The sequence below is a fragment of the Aedes albopictus genome, chromosome 2, assembly GCF_035046485.1.
Source record: "Aedes albopictus strain Foshan chromosome 2, AalbF5, whole genome shotgun sequence".
Lineage (NCBI taxonomy): Eukaryota > Metazoa > Arthropoda > Insecta > Diptera > Culicidae > Aedes > Aedes albopictus.
The window spans coordinates 354781971-354803603 of record NC_085137.1 but is presented as its reverse complement, the minus strand read 5'-3'; the positions used below and the strand labels follow the sequence as shown (position 1 = coordinate 354803603).

General features: G+C 40.2%; 1 protein-coding gene across 6 annotated transcripts; it reads left to right on the top strand.

Moving 5' to 3' along the window:
• The first annotated feature begins 2 nt into the window (after positions 1 to 2).
• LOC109416260 (GTPase-GDP dissociation stimulator vimar) lies at positions 3 to 21134 on the top strand. 6 transcript variants are annotated; one of them, XM_062852759.1, is made up of 5 exons: positions 3 to 230; positions 10204 to 11109; positions 17750 to 17923; positions 17993 to 18205; positions 18508 to 21134. In XM_062852759.1, exons 1-5 carry the CDS (start codon positions 224 to 226, stop codon positions 19041 to 19043), a joined length of 1836 nt encoding a protein of 611 aa, XP_062708743.1. In that variant the 5' UTR covers positions 3 to 223; the 3' UTR covers positions 19044 to 21134. The 6 variants fall into 6 exon arrangements, with proteins under 6 accessions (XP_062708743.1, XP_062708748.1, XP_062708747.1 ...); XM_062852764.1 differs by lacking the exon at positions 3 to 230 and adding an exon at positions 5684 to 5706; XM_062852763.1 differs by lacking the exon at positions 3 to 230 and adding an exon at positions 5702 to 5725.
• The last annotated feature ends 499 nt before the right edge of the window (positions 21135 to 21633 follow it).

Here is a 21633-nt window from a genome sequence, read left to right as displayed (position 1 = left end):
TAGGAAGGCAATACATTCAGTATACTTTGTGGGATTGCCGAAACATTGTGTGAAAAATTCAAGTGCTTCGACTCATTTACGTGTCCCGGAGTGAAGTTCGGAGTTATTAATTGTGTGTTAGACAGTTATACAAATAGTGAGAAAAAGATTAAGGCGGTCAGTTGTTTTCATGAATGAATTAATTACTGCACGAAACTAAGGAACAATCATCATCACCATAATAATGGAAGGTAATGCTTCAGTCTCCTTATTCATTCTTCAGCTTTTGTGTAAAATGATGTCATACAATTGTTTGGTATGCAAAACATCCATCCCACATCCAAGAACAGGAAGAAAGTTGCAGATTAAAATAATGGAATGTCCGCATGGACTTATTTGTGCAGCAACAATTGAACGTACTATTGCAGTTTAAAATTGCAATCCTAGCTAAGTACAGACTAGGTACCTAGTAGGTACGGATCGATACATAGAGACGGCAGCCAGCGTTTCGGGTGCGGGAGTGAGTGGGATGGGCCGTATAACTCCCAATCGACAACACTCCGCTAAACGCTATGCAGCTTAGCGCGTACAGTGTGTGGAGAAATAGTCCCCACAGAGATATTTTTATGGACAAATCAATTTTCTAAAAAGAATCGTTAAATATACCAAAATTCCTGTTTACTGTTTAAACTGATTTAGTGTTATTCTGGTTAGTGTACAGAGTTCGATTGAACTACGCAATTTATGTTATGAACTGAACCTCTAAATCTACGCATATATCATATGGTCATTTTTTACAAAATTGGCCATAACTCAGGAACGAAAAAAAAGTGCATTCTAAAAATTTCAGCGATCAAAGCTTATAAAAAAACCTTCCTAAAAATATTTTTTTGAAAATTTTCAACGAGTTCGAACATTGATTTTTCGGCTTTTCTTTATGAATTTTCTCAACTTTGGAAATTTTTGTGGAAAACTTTTTCCAGTTCATATTTTTTTTTTATTTCTAAGAATATTTGTTTTCATTTTTCTATGATGCTTTGTTCTTGATTTATGATTTTTCAAAGTAAGTACCGTTAAGTCACCATTCACCGTGGATCTAAGAAAATTTGAGGCGAATAAAGGCTGTCGTTTTACACCAATCTCATAAGCATTGTTGGTACCGCTTTGATTGCCTTCATTATAGGTTAGAATACAAGTAATAACCACAAAAGTAAAAAAAATCACAAAAATGGATGATATAGTACATTTAGTAGAGGATGGGAAGGTCGCCTGATTCCGTGGTAGGTCACCATTCACCGTGGTAATAGGTACCCATTCACCGTGTATCAGAAGATTTTTTTTCTTTTGTTTTAATATGATCAAAACCACCTAGCAAAGTCCCCTCCCCCTGGATATTCAATCTTGACGCGATGGGAGGGCTTAACCCATTAGCACTTTAGCGCCAGTTCACCACCGCGTGGACTTTGAGCTAGATATATCTGGTTTACGAGTTGAGCGCAAGTGAAAGAATCGGCCGTAAGTGCTAATGGGAACCAAAGGAGTATCCGTAGTGCATTTATCACAAGTCAAAGACAAGTTATAATTCAGCTTGTATCGACCTAATCTTTGCATTCTTTGAATTATCTCAAATTTAACAGTAAATGTTAAATTTAACGAACGCAAGAGTGGGTAGGGGAGGTCTCTGCGTTACACTCATCATTCATCACTTGAATTCGAAAGTACACAGGACAGTGGACGCTAGGATAAGTTGACTTACAGACTTACAGATTAGGTTATGTTAACCCTTTCCTTCCCACGACTTTGAACGACTATATCTATGCCAAAAAAGCGTTTCCGAAAAAAGTGGTAGAACAAAAGTTATTGCAAATTGGCTAAATTTTTCGAAATCAATGACATTTTTTTTATTGTAAATCAATAGGTTTTTGATTGTTTATCAATACTTTTCAAACTATTGAAACAAGTAGGTAGTAGTTGGGTTAACCTTATGAGGTTATAACCATATTCTAAAAATTATTGCATCATATTCATCTTATTCCGTTTGTCCGGAGTTCGTCGAAAATCGATGGTGCTCTAGAGCAACCATGGGAAGTAGAGGGTTAACAATTAAACTCATTACCTTTAGATAACTAGGGATTGATTAGGTAAAGATAAAACTGTTGATTTTAGAAATAAGTTTATATTTGTATTTCTTATTTTTATAGGTTTTGTAGGGATGAATATATAAAAGTTGACAAATAATCTTTATCATTTTTATTTTTGACACAAAAATCAGCTGACTGAACTTTTTGTTTTTATATCTCTCTCTCTCTCTTCTTGGCGTAACGTCCTCATTGGGACAAAGCCTGCTTCTCAGCTTAGTGTTCTATGAGCACTTCCACAGTTATTAACTGAGAGCTGATTATTGTTTGAGGATGCTGTCAGAAAAAACTAGTTGCCGATATTGGCTAAAACGCTAGCTCTGGTAGTTGTCTCCGAATAATTTTCAGAAATATCCAATCTTTAAAAATTAGCATTTTTTTGCTCTTTGTAATATGTATTTCTCAGGAATAGTACTTTGAAGGTGTTAAAATTAACAACCTTTTTTTTCTCTCTCTGAATGTTGTGAAAATGATCAAAACCACCTAGCAAAGTCAATTCTCTTCGTTTATATTGATTTTAAGTAATAACTTGCAAGATTTATTTAGAAAAACGATTTTTTAAATTTTCATTTTTTTTTCTACTTATATGGGGCATGGGTCACGGTGAATGGAGACCATTGATGTTAGGGTACCCATTTACCGCGCCCTTTTGTTTCAATAAAAAAATGAGTGGAATCGTACTTTCTTGGTAAACTTGCTTCGATAATGCAAAATAGATACCTGATAGGTGAATTTAATTGCTTCTTGGTGAAATAATATTGTTACTACATTTAGTTAATCGCTTCCCGGACAGATTCAGAATATGGGATTCTTTCAACACCGTTTAAGAAGCCAATTAACTGTCAGAGTTGCTATATACCACAGACAAACAGACGTAACACTCTTCAAAACGGCTTGGCACATGCATTTAACGATCAATTCAAATCTCATTTGATTTGCGCGATCGTTGCACCAGAGGCGCTAGTGTTCGTTCGCGTTGACGTTTGCCAGTGTACACTAGGGCAGTTCAGACTTTGAACATGTCAAAACTTCAAAGCTCCCATATGTTCATTGCAATCCTTGATGCAAAACTAGAGTCCTGTCAAATTTTCAGCCATTTCGGTGGTGATTTAATGGTGGCCCAAAAGCAAAATAGGTTTATATGGGAATTACTATGGAGAATGTTCGAAAAAGGTTCTCTGCGCTATAGAGCATTACTCACATGGATGAAGTCATAGGGTCAAAGCCGAAATGAATTCTTCAGACCTCAATGACGAATGTTGCCGAAGACCGCAACTCGTTTCGACTCACGAGACAAAAGTTATTAATCAATAATCATTTATGCATGCTTGAACAGAAGACCGTAGCTCGATCGACACGCTTGACACGCAATCATAGTATGCGTGTTACCTTCTTGCACATCTTGCAGGACATCGTGTATAAAGATGCGCATGTGAGTGAGAATCGGTTTAATAACTTTTTACCCGATTGTTGAAATAAGTTCCGGTCTTCGGCAACATTCATCATTGAGATCTGAAGAATTCAATTCGGCTTTGACCCTATGACTTCATCCATGCGTTATTGCTCTACAGCGCGGAGAACCTTTTTCGAAAATTCTCCATAGTAATTCCCATATAAACCTATTTTGCTTTTTGGCCACCATTAAATCACCACCGAAATGGCTAAAAATTTGACTGGGCTCTAGTTTTTGCACCAAGGATTGCAATGAACATATGGGAGCTTTGAATTTTTGACATGTTTAAAGTCAGAACTGCCCTAGTGTACACGTTGCTGAATGATGCAAACGGAAATTACAGGCAATTTGTGTAGTAGTGTGCGTGTCAGAAAAACGTCCAATCAAAATCCATCATGGCCGACAGCGTCGCGCGCGGTTCTACCAACAGGTGGCAGTGTGCTCATGAAAAATACACCGGGCAAAAGTTTTTGATGAATTTCCTTCAAGAGTTACGTCTGTTTGTCTGTGTATATACGTTTTTCGGGAAAATTGTAGATCTATCAATTTTGAGCAAGTTTCCTGAAACCAGTTTTTAAGTAGCTTTAAAATTGACCGATCTAGAGATATTTTTTCTGAATTAGCTGAGGGTGGTTCAAGAAAAACAGGTTTTCTGGCAATAACTTTTTCAGTTTTGATTTTTCATCAAAGTCTCCCAAGAAACACTTGTAGAGCATTTGAAGACTCGTCGTTTCGTGCACTGAGATGGTCGTTATCTCTTTTGGTTCAATAGTTACAGGATCTGCTTAAAAAATCATAGTATTTTGAAAAGGTTATATGATGGGTTGGGGCAAACTTAAAAAATATCTTTTGCCCGCATTCAAAAGAAGAAATGTTGTTATAAACATAGGGAAGTGGAATCATCTCGGAAGGGGTTCTATTTTGGTCACTTTTCTGCTATAACTCAGCCAATTCTGAAATAATTGACAAAATTTTTGGAACGCAATGAGATACGTATAGTATCTAGCCGTGTACAAAATTTCAAGTCAATTGGTTTGGAATTGACTGAGTTATAGCGAAGAGTGCCCAAAATACCGGCCGCTGCCCAAGTGGTTCGCTACCCTATCAAAAAAATAGAGGGGTGTTTTTTTTGTAACTCAAGTAAAAAATACATGAAAAGTGCCTATATTTTCTAGAAAATCATCAATATCTTTTGAACGGAATGACGTAGCAACATTCTCAGCGCACGAAAATGTGCGTTAGGCCGTCCCTATTTTTGCAAAAGTTGGAAATGTTAAAAGTTCAATATTGCAAAACGATCGTTTTAGCTAAAAAACCATTATGCCAAAATTTGAAGTCCGTATCTCAAGGCTAAGTGGTCCCCCACGGGGCCTAAAATTCTCAAAAATTGAATGGGTCAAAAAAATCTTAAAATTTTTTCGACGAAAAAATACACTATTCTACTAAAATCTGTGGTTTTGGGACCCTAAAGGGCCAAAAATATGCTCAGAATTGTAATATCTCTTTTCGTTTCTGAGTTATAGACGAAAAACTATCTAAAAATGAACATTTTGATTATTTTTTGAGATCCCTGGGGAAGCCTGCCATATTTTGTCCAATAGATCAAAAACGAAAAGAGATATCGCAATTCTGAGCACATTTTTGGCCCGTTAGGGCCCTAAAATCACCGATTCTAGTAGAATATGGTATTATTTTCGTCAAAACAAATTCATGATTTTTTTGACCTCATACAATTTTTGAGAACTTTAGATTCCGTGGGGGACTACTTAGCCTCGAGATACGGACTTCAAATTTTGGCATGATGGTTTTTTAACTAAAACGATCGTTTTGCAATATTGAACTTTTAACATTTCCAACTTTTGCAAAAATAGGGACGGCCCAATGTGCGTTTTTTAGCTCTAAAAATGGTTCTCAGACAACTTTGATGCTTGAATTGTGCTTTCTTAATTTTTTGCAGATTTGATCTGTGCATAAAATATGTAAAAAAAACTCGTCAACAAAATTTCCGTTCGGACAATTTCTCGATACACTGTAGTAGATATCGAGATGACAGACCGACCACAAGTAGATTAGGTGCACCTAGTTGATATGCTTTGCGTTGCGGCCGTTCGTTGGGCGTTCACATAGAGTAACTGCGTATGTTTACCTTTGGAAAGTAATTTCGAGTTTCCTTTTAAAATAAACCATAGACAAATTCTAATTTTAAACGGCCACGTTTATCATTAAAGAGGAATCAGTGCCTTACAACAGTAGTGTCGCCGCAGCGCCGTTCGGATTTGGTTTGTCTGGCTCTCGGTGCGGTACAAGTGCATCTGCTGTGTATATGATGTCGATCAGTTTTGGCTAGAGCGCTGTGGGGCCGATGATGGGTAACAACGTGCCGGGTGATTTGTGTCTGCTGCTTTCCAAATGATGTAATTTGTTTGTGGTGTCACTTGCTAGTGACTACAGCGTAGTTTAATTCTTCCCTGACCTCATCGATGTCGCTCTAATAGTACTCACACCCTTTTTCAAGTTTTATTTGGCAGCAACTTGACTTAGTCAAATGATTGATTACGGTACTGTTAATGACTTAATTGGTGATAGTGAATGGATGTGGAACCGGTTTAGGGTGGGTCGTTCCAATTTTATGTCTCCTTATTGAAGAACGTTCAATCTCTAACAGATTCGGGAATAATGTCAATGTTTTTTTTAATAGTAATCGTGAATCAAAAAATTTAGCTCAGTTTTGTTTCTACAGATTCGATGTTATCAAACTTATCCACTAAACAGTCTAAAGCATACAAGGAAATCTCCAGAAAAAAGAAATAGTTACAATATCAACAACACAATTTACATAATTTAGTGTTATTGCACCTATCTTTCTAAAACAGCGAAGAAGAAATTCAACTTCTTTACGGATGGAGTATCCTTTTCTGAGTAACATTGTTTCTGAAATGGAAACACCCACTTGTTCATTATTGTCGCATGTTATGTCGCCGTCAAAGAAAATAATCAACAGGAACTCCGTAGTAAAAATGAATCCAAAATTAGAGTTCACTATACACAATTTCCTGTCGGAACGGTTTGAGACAAGGACACCTAAGGGTGGAGTTATTTTTAGAAGAATGTTTTGTGTCTCTATTGACTGGCTCGATGGCGTAGTCATGAGGGACACGTTTTTGGAAACACTTGCGTCAAGTTTTAGAGTGGTAGGTGATTCTTTACTACTAATTTACAGAAGTTATCAACCAACTGGAAACACTTGAAGTGCAAGAGAATTTATTGCTAGATCTGAGAAATCATTGGTATTTAAGATGTGATTAAGCTACTACTTTTCGTGGTCAGTAAAAAACAAACTTCGAGTTCTAGTGACAACTAATCATTGGAAAAACTTCAAAAGATTGTCAGCAATTCCCAATATTACCTTGTTTGATAAATACCTATTAGTATGGGACACGCTTGTATGGAAAAAATAAATCCTCGCTCCAGTCGACTTTTTAGATCCCATTTAAGTTCCATATGAACCGTACAAAATTTCAGCGCAATCGGTGAAACTATAATTTAGCGCAAGCGGTTCAAAATTTGCATAGGATTTACTATGGGAAAAGCAAAAACAAAAAATCCTAGAGGTCGCCCTTTGTCTTCTTAATTCAAATCGATCAACACTTCTTGTAGAAAAATCATTTATGAAACTTTCCTTCGAAGACCGCAAAACGATTGGATGCTTGTGAAAAAAGTTATTGATTTATTACCGATTAGTGATCCAACGAACGGCTTTTTGTTTTGTTTTATCAGCAGCACTGCTGTTGCCGTTGTTGCATGGGGTGGTGGGAGGCATCACCACCCCCAGAAACAGCAGCAGCCAGGGCAGCAGCTACAGTGCTGCTGATAAAACAAAACAAAAAGCCGTTCGTTGGATCACTAATTGGTAATAAATCAATAACTTTTTTTACAAGCATCCAATTGTTTAGCGGTCTTCGAAGGAAAGTTTCATCAATGATTTTTCCACAAGAAGCGTTGATCGATTTGAATTAAGGAGACAAGGGGTGACATCTGGGATTTTTTATCTGAAAGTGTATCTTTTCCTATACTAAATCTTATGGAAACTTTGAACCGCTTGCGCTAAATTATAGTTTCACCGATTGCGCTGAAATTCTGCACAGTTCATATGGGACCTAAATGGGATCTAAAAAGTCGACTGGAGCGAGAATTTGATGTTTGTCCCATACTAATACCTATCCTCCTATCCATTTACTAAGTAAATTAGCTGAAAATTCTATAAACTTGATTTATACCGGGCGTTCATCCTTTATTGTAGCCTTACTGTTCTTCTGTTCTTGTCCATCGACGTGCTAACGTTTTCGCCATTCAACAGTGTCTCGAAAGGCGTCGTCCACAAATTACGTAACGCTCTAGGGGGAGGGGGGAGTATGGCCAAGCGTTACAGCCCAAACAAAAATTTTTGGGTTTTCATATAAAAAAGCGTTACGGAGGGGGGAGGGGGTTTCAAAAAATGTCGATTTTAGCGTTACGTAATAAATGGATGCTGCCAAATGCTCTCTCGTCCTGAGCTACCATAAAATCTGTTCAGCAAATTACCTTTACTGACATTGAATACTCTCAATTTAGTTGAAAATCGGAGTTTTCGACTAGCAAAATTGATTTTTTCTCCAAATCCGTGCGTCGGACCTAACTTCGGAAGTGATGCGCTGTATAGTAAACCTGGTCCGCTCTATAGCGCACCACTTCCGAAGTTAGGTCCGACGCACGGATTTGGAGATAAATTCAACTTCGCTAGTCGAAAATTCCGGGTTTCAACTACACGGAGAATAAGATGGGGGATGGAACTGTTTTTCTCCGCACGCCATTGACAGCTTCGTAAAAAAAATCCGCATATCATTTTGTTTCATACTGCTTTTTCTTTCTGCTGTGAATTATTTTCTCGGTGCTCTCGCTTTCTTGTAATCTCTCTTTTTGACTGAGTACCAGACACTATCATCCAACTTCTGGCAACGTTCTGCTTATCTGTCACCTTCGCTGTCAACGATCGCTGAATTCTTAAGTTCGCCACGGTTGATAACCATGCCCGAATACTATTGGGAACTACGAAGCAAATTACCACAGTTGATCATGTGCGTGAAGCGCCGATTTTTTAACATGGGGAAGCATAGGAAGTCAATTTTTAAATGCTTCTAAAAAATTCAAAACTTTATTTTATTAAAAACGGATTGATGTACGGGTTAAGAATCTTCGTTTTCTACACAATCAGTACCTAATCTGGGAAAAAACTTTTTAATCAAAATTATATACTTAAAAGTTTGCAAATTGAATTTCTCATCACGTACACCAACCCGCTTTTAATTAAATATTGTTTTGAATTTTTTAGAAGCATTTGAAAACTGACTTCCTATGCTTCCCCATGCTAAAAAATCGGTCCTTCACGCATACAGTAAACTTTTTCCAGGTGGCAGCAGCGTACCTTCGAACTCTCGAATTGACAACGATATGATGATCAGAGCCACTGTTTGATCCTGTAAAGGTCCTCACATCAATGCCATACGAAAAGTTCCAGGCGTCCACCTGGACATTTGGTTGCAAATTTCGTTATTTGGGTGCATCAACGTGTGCTTACGGATATCTTTGTAGGTGATCGAGAGGATCCAGAGGAATTTTTGACAAAAACACGTTACACTTTGGACAAAATTCTCTTTTTTTGGGAATGTATAGTTAAACTTTTAAAGCTTCTAGTAAATGTTTTTGGTTTTCCACGAAATCTTTGAGTCAATATGAAATGTAGTTATCAGCAATATTTTTCTTCTAATCCCATATGTCCCTTGTAATCTCATTACGAAAATTTCAGCCGATGTTTTGAATGGAATGCTGTCAGTTAAAGATTACAAGAAGTTTTTTTTTTATATAGCAGGAAATATTTGCAAAAAAAAAAAACAATAAAAGTTAAGCGGAGTCATATGCGCCAACTTGTGACGTAGTTGGGGGGGCGAGGCCTCTCAAAATCAACCAAATTCGTAAAATTTCGACGCAGTTCATCTAGTTTAGGCATATTTACGTGAAAACTAGTGCATTGAGCTAAAAAAAAGTTGAATTTTGTCCAATTATGGAGAGCTTCGCCTCCCAAACTACGTCACAAGTTGGCGCCTATGAGCGGAGTCCATGGTGGAACTATTAAAAGTATTCTTAAACTTAACTCAATTTCTAGTAGAGATAAAAAGCTTGCTGGATGATATCCCAAAAACAGATATGTGAGCACTGGAAGATTTTCTGAGTATTTTGTGGGTGACTTTGCTTGAATCTATGAAAACATTTTTTTTTTCTGACGAACATTTTTACTTACTTTTGAAATTCGTTACAGTCAGTTAACATTCACTAAATAATTTCAAATACAAAATTGTTTAATGCTTAGCCAACGCTCCGCCTCCACGTCCGCCCTATCATAGAATCTGTAACTTGTATTCAACCCAGAATTTAAATTTAAACTTCTTCCTCCGTTGGCTATCAGCCAAGTGCATAGAACTGTCGGCACCATGTGCTATATGCACACACACTGTATGACACAACCTATTTCATCGGTTGTTATAAATTGACTCCACAGGGTGCAACGATCCACTAATCACCCATTTTTCTCTTTCACAGCTGACATGGATGAAATCATTGCCGGTTTGAAGAACGCCACCCTGGAGAAAAGCCCGGACAGGGCGCTGCCTCTGCTGAAGCAGATATCCGAATCGGAAAGCAACCTCTGTGATAAGTATGACATCAAATCCGACCTGCTGGATTTGCTCTCGCTGGACAATCCGGCCGTTTGCGTCCAGGTGGCGCGGTGCATCGCTGAAGTGGCTAAAACAGAGTCCCAACGGGACAAATTCACCAAAGAGGACATCATCCGGAAGCTGATCTCGTTTCTTTCGAGCGACAGTGAGAACCACAAGCTCGATCTGAACATTCAAGTGTGCCGAGCGTTGGGCAACATTTGCTACGCCAATGATGATGCCCGCAGCATTATCAAAGAGGTCGAGGGAGATGTCAAAATATTCTCACTGTTGGACCTGGACGTTGACACCGACGAGGAAGACAAGGATCAATTTGTGCGGGTCCGATGTGGCCTGATATCGAACTATCTTCTCGGAACCGACGATATTGCCGAGCGTGCAGTGGAACTGGGCGTTATCGGTAAAATAGAGAAGATTCTTACGCGTTGCGTGGCCGATGTGGACAAATATGAAGATCTCCTGTTGAACACACTTCCTCCATTGAGCATCCTGACCGAGCAGATCAGTGACCTGTATTTTGATACGTCGCTCAACAAGCTGATTGCGCAGATACTGGCCAAGTGTACCAATCCGGACTTGGCCGAGTCGTGTCTGGCTCTGTTGCATTACGAGGCACAGAACGACGACGTGAAGCTGCTGCTGGCCGAGGAAGGCTTGTGCGAAACGATCTACAAACTGCTGGAGAAGTACAAGACTTTTGCGAACACTGACGAAGCGCGGGTGCTGATGAAGTTGGCCTGTGATCTGATTGTACTTATTCTGACCGGAGGTAACTATGACGATTTGATAGAGGATGATTTGTTGGAAGATCATTTTTCTTAGGTTTATATGGTAAACAGGTTTTAATAAAAATGTAGCTCTGCTGATTTCTCCCAGTCATTTCTCTATTTGGTAAAACCAAATTGATCAGTCATTTAGTGATTTAAAGTTGAGGTTTTGTAGTTAAAATTGAAAAATTATAAACGGTACTACGGGTCGCCAGTTAGTCTAGTGGTTAAGGCGGTTAAGGATATGGATCGTCAATCCGTAGACGGCGGGTTCGGTTCTCGTTCCGGTCGGGAAAATTTTCCCGACTCCCTGGGCATAGTGTATCATTGTACTTGTCACACAATGTACAAAGTCATGCAATGACAGGCAAAGAAAATCCTTCAATTAATATCTGTCGAAGTGCTCTGAACTGAGGAACACTAAGTTAAAGAGAGACAAGCCAAGTTTCAACGCGAACGTCGAGCCATAAAGAACAAGAACTACGGTTGTACTGTCGCCGATGTCGCATTCCGCCTTGAAATCGTTGAACAACTTATGCGTGGAGATCTGATATTCTCGGCATTTCTGGCATACGGTAAATATTTGGTCCGTTGTCGGTCGGCCATCCACAAAGCTGGCTTGATAACTTTCCACGAACTCATTTGTTATTGGTGATAGGCGCCATAAGATGATCTGGGATGGCACTTTGTAAAGGGCATTCAGAATGGTGATCGCTCGGAAGTTCTCACACTCTAACATGTCACTTTTCTTGTGAAAAGGGAAAATTACTTCTTCCTTCCACTCCTCCGGTAGTTATTCCGTTTTCTTCCAATCCTTGACAATCAGCCGATGCCGACAAATGACCAACTGTTCTGGGTCCATGTTGGTGAGCTCATTTGCTTTACCGTCCTAACCAGCTGGCTGTCTTATTGTTCTTGAGCTGTTGAATGACATTCATAACTTTGCTCAACGAAAGAGTTGGATGATTCCCCTCATCTGCCAAGCTAGGGTAGTCATTTCTTCCGCGGTATGGGTCTGTGTTCTCTACACCATTAAGGTGTACGTCGAAGTGCTGCTTTCATTTATCATGTCACATTGGTCCGGCAAGAGGACCTGGCCGAGGATGACATTGAGCCTTTCGTACAGCTTCCGTGATTCTTGAGAACGACACAGTAATTCGATTTAATTCCTCACACTTCGCTTTTTCCAGGCGGCGTTTCTTCTCTCGAAATAGGTGTGTCTGCCACTCCCGCGTGCGTTTGTAACGTTCCACGTTCTACCGAGCCCCATGCTGCAGCATAACCGCCCGCGATGCGTTCTCCTCTTCCTAAAAATCACTCTACGTCATAACAATAGTTCCTTCGTCTCCGTTTTATGTACCCGACGATGCTGTCGTCTGTACTCTACTGCCGTGAATCGCATATCAGTCCCATGTTTGCTGGATTTCCTATGCAAATGGGACAGATATGCGATTCACGGCAGTCTATATTCCTGCAGTCCTCTAGAGAGGCCTCATGGTGCGAATGCTGACGCGACATTCGGTAGTGTAAGTCGCCCTAGGTCGTACCGAGGCGGCCGTCGGTCGGTATCGTACATTGATAATGACGGATAGTTTTAAGTGCAGTTTGATCATCACCATGCTGTTGTCAGAGTCGATGTTAGCGCCACGATGACATTGTGTTTATCTGCGGACGCTATTAACCGATTGGTTAATAATTAGTAATTAGTAATAACTAATTTTTGCTAATATGTACTCTCATTAATTAGCATTCACTGTTACTTGGATATCAAGACCAGCAATTGAAAACGCCGCATCAACATTGCGTAATCAAACACGTTTTTGTTGGCCTTCTGGGATTTGTCCACGCATTTGTTGTATGTACGCTTTCAAATTGCGTTATCTGTTAAGGGCATGCTTAATAGAATCCCAATATTGCTGTAAACAATTCAACCAGCACTCTTGAGCTTCTTATTTTGACCTTATTGCAAGTGAGCTCGAGCAAAATAAAAATTGCACTGTTGTTAAGAGTTTAGTTCTTGATATTTGTACATTTGAGGTTCATTTTTTTTCATTTTCATTTATTTAGTTAACATCAAATTCATGATAATACTGAATCAACAATTTGCCGCCATAATACTCGATTTGCAGCTGCAGCTCTCCAACCTCGGTCACGCCCAACACTCGCCAGATCACGCTCCACCTGGTCCGCCCATCGTGTTCTCTGCGCTCCACGCCTTCTTTTACCAACCGGATGGTTAGCAAACACCAACTTTGCAGGGTTGTTGTCCGGCATTCTTGCAACATGCCCTGCCCATCGTATCCTTCCGGCTTTGACCACCTTCTGGATGCTGGGTTCGCCGTAAAGTGCAGCGAGCTCGTGGTTCATCCTTCTCCGCCACACGCCGTTCTCCTGCACGCCGCCAAAGATCGTTCTTAGCACCCGTCGCTCGAAAACTCCGAGTGCTTGCAGGTCCTCCTCGAGCATCGTCCATGTCTCGTGTCCGTAGAGAACCACCGGTCTAATTAACGTCTTGTACATGGTACATTTGGTGCGGGGGTGAATCTTTTTTGACCGCAGTTTCTTCTGGAGCCCATAGTAGGCACGACTTCCACTGATGATGCGCCTTCGTATTTCACGGCTCACGTTATTGTCCGCCGTTAGCAAGGAACCGAGGTAGACGAATTCTTCTACCACCTCGAAAGTATCCCCGTCTATCGTAACATTGCTGCCAAGGCTTGTCCTGTCTCGCTCAGTCCCACCTACCAGCATGTACTTTGTCTTAGCCGCATTCACCACCAGTCCGACCTTTGCTGCTTCACGTTTCAGGCGGGTGTACTGTTCTGCCACCGTTCCAAATGTTCTAGCAATAATATCCATGTCATCCGCAAAACAGACAAATTGGCTGGATTTCGTGAAGATCGTACCCCGGCTGTTGAGCCCGGCTCGTCGCATAACACCTTCCAGGGCGATGTTGAATAGTAGGCAGGAAAGTCCATCACCTTGTCGTAGTCCCCGTCGAGATTCGAATGAACTGGATAGTTCACCCGAAATCCTTACGCTGTTCTGCACACCGTCCATCGTTGCTCTTATCAGTCTAGTCAGCTTCCCGGGAAAGCTGTTCTCGTCCATAATTTTCCATAGCTCTGTGCGGTCGATACTGTCGTATGCCGCTTTGAAGTCGATGAACAGGTGATGCGTTGGGACCTGGTATTCACGGCATTTCTGGAGGATTTACCGTACGGTGAAGATCTGGTCCGTTGTCGACCGGCCATCGATGAAACCGGCTTGGTAACTTCCCACGAACTCATTTACTTTAGGTGAAAGACGACGGAAGATGATCTGGGATAGCACTTTTTAGGCGGCATTCAAAATGGTGATCGCTCGAAAATTCTCACACATTAACTTGTCGCCTTTCTTATGGACGGGACAGATTATACCTTCCTTCCACTCCTCCGGTAGCTGTTCGGTTTCCCAGACTACTAACTGGTGCAGACAGGTGGCCAACTTTTCCGGGCCCATCTTGATGAGTTCTGCTGCAATACCGTCCTTGCCAGCTGCTTTGTTGTTTTTGAGCTGGTGGATGGCATCCTTAACTTCCCTCAGCGTGGGAGTTGGTTCGTTCCCGTCCTCTGCTGCACCAACATAGTCATTTCCTCCGCTGTCTTGGTCCTCCGTGCCTACATTCTCTTCGCCATTCAGGTGCTCGTCGAAGTGCTGCTTCCACCCTTCGATCACCTCACGTTTGTCCGTCAGGAGGCTCCCGTCCTTATCCCTGCAGATTTCGGCTTGCGGCACGTAGCCTTTGCGGCAGTGCTTCCCAAACTGTGCGCCGCGGCGCCCTGGTGCGCCGCGAACCTCTCCCAGGTGCGCCGCAGGATTTTGGCTTTTGTGACGCAACAAATTAAAATACAAACTCTTTATTTGTATTGTGGAACACATTTATTTATTTTTTTATCAGTAAGACTAGTGTTGCTCATATATTTTTTTAATCTTTCCTGACTCTTCGATTGTTCCATTGGATTTCTGGTATCCTTTTTAAACATATCAATTCAATCCACATTTTAAAATTTCAAGTTTTTGAAATTGTTTTTGGAATTCCTAAGCTTCAGCTTATCTTTTGATTTTACTATAACTTGTCCAAAGTTTTAATTTCAAGAACATTATTTACATTCTTCTCTGAATAATTATAAGGTCTTCGGAACAGCTTAGCAGCATGCAGGTTTGCCGATCAAGTAGTGTGAAGAGCTAGCTTTGGCCTTTTTGAACCGTACTGTTTCATCAGTACTGCCGCAACCTCGCTGAACTCGAATAAGTTTGTTATGCTCGGTTTCATCAATGGGGGTATATATGGCCAATCCAGGCCCAAAGGGTTAAGTTGACATTTATGAAAATAAGTTCAATTAAAGTCCATCTGGCAGGTCTTTACAATCTCTTCATGTGTCCCAGTTTGCCGAAATTTTCCAAAATAAATAAAAGTGTTGCCATGCAATTTCCACAAAAAAATGAAGCTTTGGTCAAGTTCTGTGTAGTCATTTTTATTCAATAAGAATCCTTAATTATTGCAAACGCTTTAGAATTTTTGGCTGAATTATTGAAATTCAGCAGCTTGTTTAACCTATACATATGAGTTTTTTCTTATTTATAAAACTTCTATGATGGAATCAACATGATTTTTTGAAATCTTATAAATATTTAAACTATCTTTGAGTAATTAATTTAAAAAAATATTTAGTTTTCCAAATATTGAATTCTGAAAACATTATATTAGATAAGTGTTTCACGATTTTGTCTTGCACGTTGTGAAGTGAAAGTTGGCAAAAAAAAAACTTTGTTAAAAACTTTGGTGCGCCGCGACATTTTTGGAAATGTCAAAGGGCGCCGCGATAGCAAAAAGTTTGGGAACCTCTGCTTTGCGGGATGCGTTGAGCTTCTGATAGAACTTACGTGTTTCCTGTGAACGGCACAGCAGTTCCATTTCCTCGCACTCCGCTTCTTCCAGGCGGCGCTTTTTCTCCCGGAAGAGACGGGTCTGCTGCTTCCGCTTCTGTCTGTATCGCTCCACATTCTGTCGGGTTCCATGCTGCAGCAGTACCGCCCGCGCTGCATCCTTCTCCTCCAGAACCGCTCTACACTCCTCGTCGAACCAATCGTTTCGTCGACTCCGTTCTACGTACCCGATAGTGCTCTCGGCTGCGTTGTTGATGGCTGCTTTGAATGTACTCCAGCAGTCCTCTAGAGGGGCCACATCGAGCACACCCTCGTCCGGCAACGCTGCCTCGAGATGCTGCGCGTATGCGGTGGCGACATCCGGTTGCTTCAGTCGCTCTAGATCGTACCGGGGCGGCCGCCGGTAATGTACATTTGAGGTTCTGATGCTAAAGTTCAACAATTCAACATGTATCAAGTGCTCAGAGATACTCAGCACCTAATATGTTAAACATCACTAGGCCTGCCTCTGTTTCTACTTGCAATCATGTACATCATCTTGGTCAAGTTTATTGTCAAGACTGAGATGAGATCAACATCGTTCGTAAAGTTGAGGAGCATGTTCTATCATGAGATAATAGTATGTCATTCTCTACAATAGAGGTAATAAACTATAGAGGAAGAATGTCGCTGGCGTTGCTGCCGAAACATCTCTTGCTGGCGGAAATAGGCCGGGCTATAAGGGAACGTTCAAAAATTACGTCCAACATTTGGGGGAGGGGGGGGGGTCTAAAAAAGTGTGACAGTACGTGTATTGGGTATAGGGAAATTGCGTGACAGAGGGGGGAGGGGGGGTCTAGAAATTCCGAAAAACGATGGACGTAATTTTTGAATCTTCCCTAAGTGTCAAAGCGAAAAAGTATGCTTGCGACATGCTTGCGAGCGAGAACAAAGGGAACAGCAGCGACATTCGTCCTCTATAGTTTATTAACTCTATTTTCTCTACACACCATACCTTCTAAAATCGCTCATTCGAGAGCTATGTCGAACAGTACATTTGAAAGTGCATCATTCTGCTTCAATCCATCCAAGGTTGCAAACGAAATAAACACTTACTTCGTTTGATCCGAACACTTGATTTCGATTCATCCAGCGTTGCGTGTCAGCCTTATAACACAGACAAACAGACGTAACACTCTGATAATTCACATCGTACACCGATTTAACGGTCTTTTTCAAAATATGATAGTTGGCTAACTGCCCAACCGTGGCGCTCGCATCGTTTTTGTTCGAGTTTGACGTTTGCTCACTACCGCCACCTAGTTGGTGGTCGGCCAAACATAGGCCTTTTAGCATTGGGAGAATATGTTTTCGTGACTATGATTTGAATCGAAAAATGTTCGAAGTGTTACGTCTGTTTGTCTGTGCTTATAAGATTCGTCGGTAAACCATGTCAATATCTGTCAAAGTAATTTTTCTTTCACTGAACTGTACGCTGTACAAAATCAATGAACAGATGGCGAGTCTGCAAGTTGTATTTCCAAAATTAAACATCTGATCTGTCAATGGCCGATGGTCCTCCCCTCACACAAACAATTTGGTATTCGCCAACGAAGGAATCCTTATGATGTTTTGGTCAGTTGAATTTTTTATGTGTGCCAGTATTTTGTAAGCCGAACTTCGGAACTTTATTGAGTGTTATGTTTATCTTTCTAATAACGTCTTTCGTTTCAGATAAATCAATGCATTATCTTTACACGACACCCTTACTTAAGTACATGGAAGAGTGGCTGGATTCGTACGACGTGGAACTGCTCACCACTGGCGTTTTGGCATTGGGCAATTTCGCCCGTACTGACAGCCATTGCATTTACATGGTGGAAAATAAAATTATGCACAAACTACTCTGTAAGTGAATGACGAAAATTATTTGTCATACACATTGAATACCAATAGGCATTTTCTGGCATTTTTCAGCTATCCTGGCTAAGAACAACGGAGTCGACCACCAGATGACCCTCCAGCATGCCCTGCTGAGTACGCTGAAAAATCTAGTCATACCAAAACCCAACAAATCAGCCGTAATCGAAGCGGGCCTGGTGGACATCATTCTGCCGATGTTGGAAATTCATCAACCGCCTGTGGTGTTCAAGCTACTCGGAACGCTACGGATGACCGTCGATGGACAAGGTTAGTAGTGCGGTAAACTAGAGGTTGGCACATTTTTCGTAAGGAAAAATATCTAAAATTTGTTATAGAACATCTGAACAATAGCAAGATTTGATATTTGATCAGATAAAAAGGTCACTTACGAACTTACGAGCTGAAGATGATGTTCTAGGAGAATATTTGGGATGTTATTTTCAGATCTTCTTCCTCTTATATCAATCAAACCAATGCCATTTCTTGATCTCCATATCAAAATATGCTATTATTGAGTTTTTTTTTTCGGGAAAAGATAATTTTTTGCTAAATTCTTTATTTGATTTCAGAAAAACTAGCCCAGCAGTTGTTGCAGAACGAGAAACTGATCAAACAGCTAGTGCACTGGAGTAAAACGTCCGAATTCACCGGGGTCCTAGGCGAATCGCTCCGATTGATGGCGTGGCTGATCAAGCATGCGTACCACGCCAACAAGGACCTCTCAGCGGCGGACGACACCGGACTGAAGAAGTTTGTAGCCGTGGATGGTGCCGTGGCTAGCATGGTTGGCATGTTGACCTCAACCCATCTGGTTATGCAGAACGAAGCGCTGATTGCACTCAGCATTTTGTCCACAATCTTTCAAAACAAGTCCACCGATGGCACCAAGCTGGACGAACTGCTAGTGCACGCCAACGTGGGAGCAAAACTAGCGGAACAGATCACGCTAAACGGGGAAACGATGACGAAAGAAATCGTCGACAATTTGCAAACCTTTGTCAAACTACTCAAATCTTCGGAGGCATGTGCGGTACATTTGAAGAAACACAACATCGACGAACTGATGAAGTCTATACCTAGTCTTGTAGAATACTGTACGCTTTAAGACAAATTAGAATAGTTTAGTAGGTACTCAGTAGTAGGTTCTGCTTCGGTTTGATCTGACAATGAGTTGATCAGTGAGTATTTTTTTATATAGTCAGCCTCTATTTTGGCACACATCTGGTAAGTATCAGATGTTCCATCTGTCAAGACTACTGCGCTATCACTTTGTGACGAATCCGCCTCGGAGGATTTCCATTTTAAAAAACATGGATGGGAAGATGTTCAAATGAACTAGAGCAAATGTGTTTTACATTTGAGGATTTTCATTACCTTTCAAAAAAATGGGCCGCAAAGTCTCCGAATGCAATGATTTTTTTCTTCCATGTCTACATATATAAAAGTTAAAGTCAAGCTGAGAAACTGATCACAAGAACACTCATAATTATACAAAGAATCTATGAACAGGATCATCCTCAATCTACGCTTCCAAGGATACTGCAGACTATTGGTGGCGAACCGTTTAACATTATAATTTCTTTCAGTGATGTACCCAAACCGTCTACCCTCGTTGGTTTGACCGCATCTAATCTGAACACTTTTTAATTTGAACCCCGCTTATCTGCACATCGTTCAAACTATAAATGGTTCAAACGTCACGGGGTGGAGCGGAACGCAGAATCAAAACAAAACAGCAAAAAGGGTTACCATCAGTGTGTTTTTCGATGGTTACAGTGTTACTAGAAGTTCAAATTAAAAATGAACCACGATGGTTTGCATGAGATGTCGTTCAAACCAACGGGGGTTGACGGTACTATTCTGCCTGCAGCCGAATACCGGATATTTCAGCATTCATTAGCCGACGAAAAGAATATCCGGCCGCATATTACAGATTTTATTCCCTCTGTTCATTGAATTCTTTGACATTGCGACCCGAAAGGCTCGGTAGTGATAAATCTGCCCTCCACATTCGCAACTCTTTGCCAAAGTAGTGAGGAAGTGACTTTAAACGGTAGCATTTCTAGTGATTTTTGCAAGCAATTTTAGTGGTTTTCGTTTTGAATCCAAGGTAAAAACAAATGCAATTAATAGTTTTTAGTCATTAGCCGGCCGTTGGGTTTTCGATAAACTTTTGATAAATTTTTTAGATGATTTTTAGATTTTCGAGTAAGTTAAATGAAAATGACAAAATAAATAAATAGGACTACAAATAACTTAAAACAATCATTGCATTTATCGAAAACATGTGCTAAAATTTCCAAGAGTACTAGCAAAATCGTAGGAAGCAACAGTAGAAGTGATGCATTTTTTGATATTCTGCAGATCATATTTTGAACAAAAGACCCATCCCTATCATTAAGATTTAAACCCTTCCTTTCCGAGAGAAAAATCCAACACCACTCTTTCTAAAATCGTGATGCGATAAACGCACTTTCTTGTAGAGAACAAAAGCACAAACAAAAACTTTTCTAAATTGAAACAAACTTAAAATCTTAACACAACATGTTGAAAACATTTAAACCCAAATATAAGCAATGTTTTTCATATTTATCGATAAGGAAATGTTGAAATGATATCTATTGAACAGTTCACACCGTTCTAAATATACCAGATGATAAAAGTGAAAGATTGTTATTTACAAACGATTGCAGACGCAAATTATGAAACAAAAAAAAAAGATTGCTTTTACCACGTTCAACTGGAAGGAGTCATTTCTTTTTTAATATTAATGGTCGAAAATATTACGAATCTAGAACAGATGGTGTTACAACATAATTACATCGTGAAATTTCTACGATCTTTAACAGCAAAATAACCTTAGATCACCATACCACCTTAATGCATATACCATCAGAGAGCGCAAATGGCACATCGAATAAATAGAGAGTTGCAAATATGGATCTTACAAACACAGTACCAGTCAGTATCACATGTATCACACGGTAGCTATAGTAGTAATCTGCTCAAGTAGCAGACCCTGCAGTAATCACAAATCCCCGTAGATGGATGCTGAGATGGGGCGTTCCAAACAGAAAAACCAGTTTATTCGCAGTTTTAGTCATTTACACACAAACACAGACAACATTCAGCCAGAATCTATGGTATCGATATAGGATAATTTTGCGAAAATAAAAATGCTCTGATAAATTAAAAATGCGTTTTTTACGAAGACGAAAGAAATGTCATTGGGTCAGCTTCCTGAGCAGGAGAAAATAGCTGAAGAATACCCAACTGAGGTATGGAAAACCGAATACCTACAACCTGAATGAAGTATGACGAAGCCCTGCATGAGAGGTAAAATACCTAAAACAATAGTCCTGTTCAACGACGTAGGTTGAACTTGCTCCATTCCGCTCTTTCCCGTTTGTTGACAAATGGGTAAGAGTAGGCTGCCTCAACTTCGAGCAAGTTCAACCTACGTCGTTGAACAGGACTAATAACTAGTGTGTATTCTGTGCATAACACATGAATAATGACATCAGGTATGACAATACCAAAATAATAATCGGCGATTTTTTCCAAACAAAAAGCGATTTTTCCATAATTGAATAATACCTCGAACAGTCCTCAACTCCAAACTAATAACTCGTTGAGGTATTTTATCAATACCTACAAAATAGCAAAATAAGTCATTTTCAATACCTGGGTAACCG

What these genes read in the sequence shown, in the direction of transcription:
- LOC109416260 (XM_062852759.1), top strand. An exon ending in TGTACTTATTCTGACCGGAG is followed by an intron (nt 11,110 to 17,749) that starts GTAACTATGACG and finishes CTTTCGTTTCAG; the next exon opens with ATAAATCAATGCATTATCTT. An exon ending in AATTATGCACAAACTACTCT is followed by an intron (nt 17,924 to 17,992) that starts GTAAGTGAATGA and finishes GGCATTTTTCAG; the next exon opens with CTATCCTGGCTAAGAACAAC.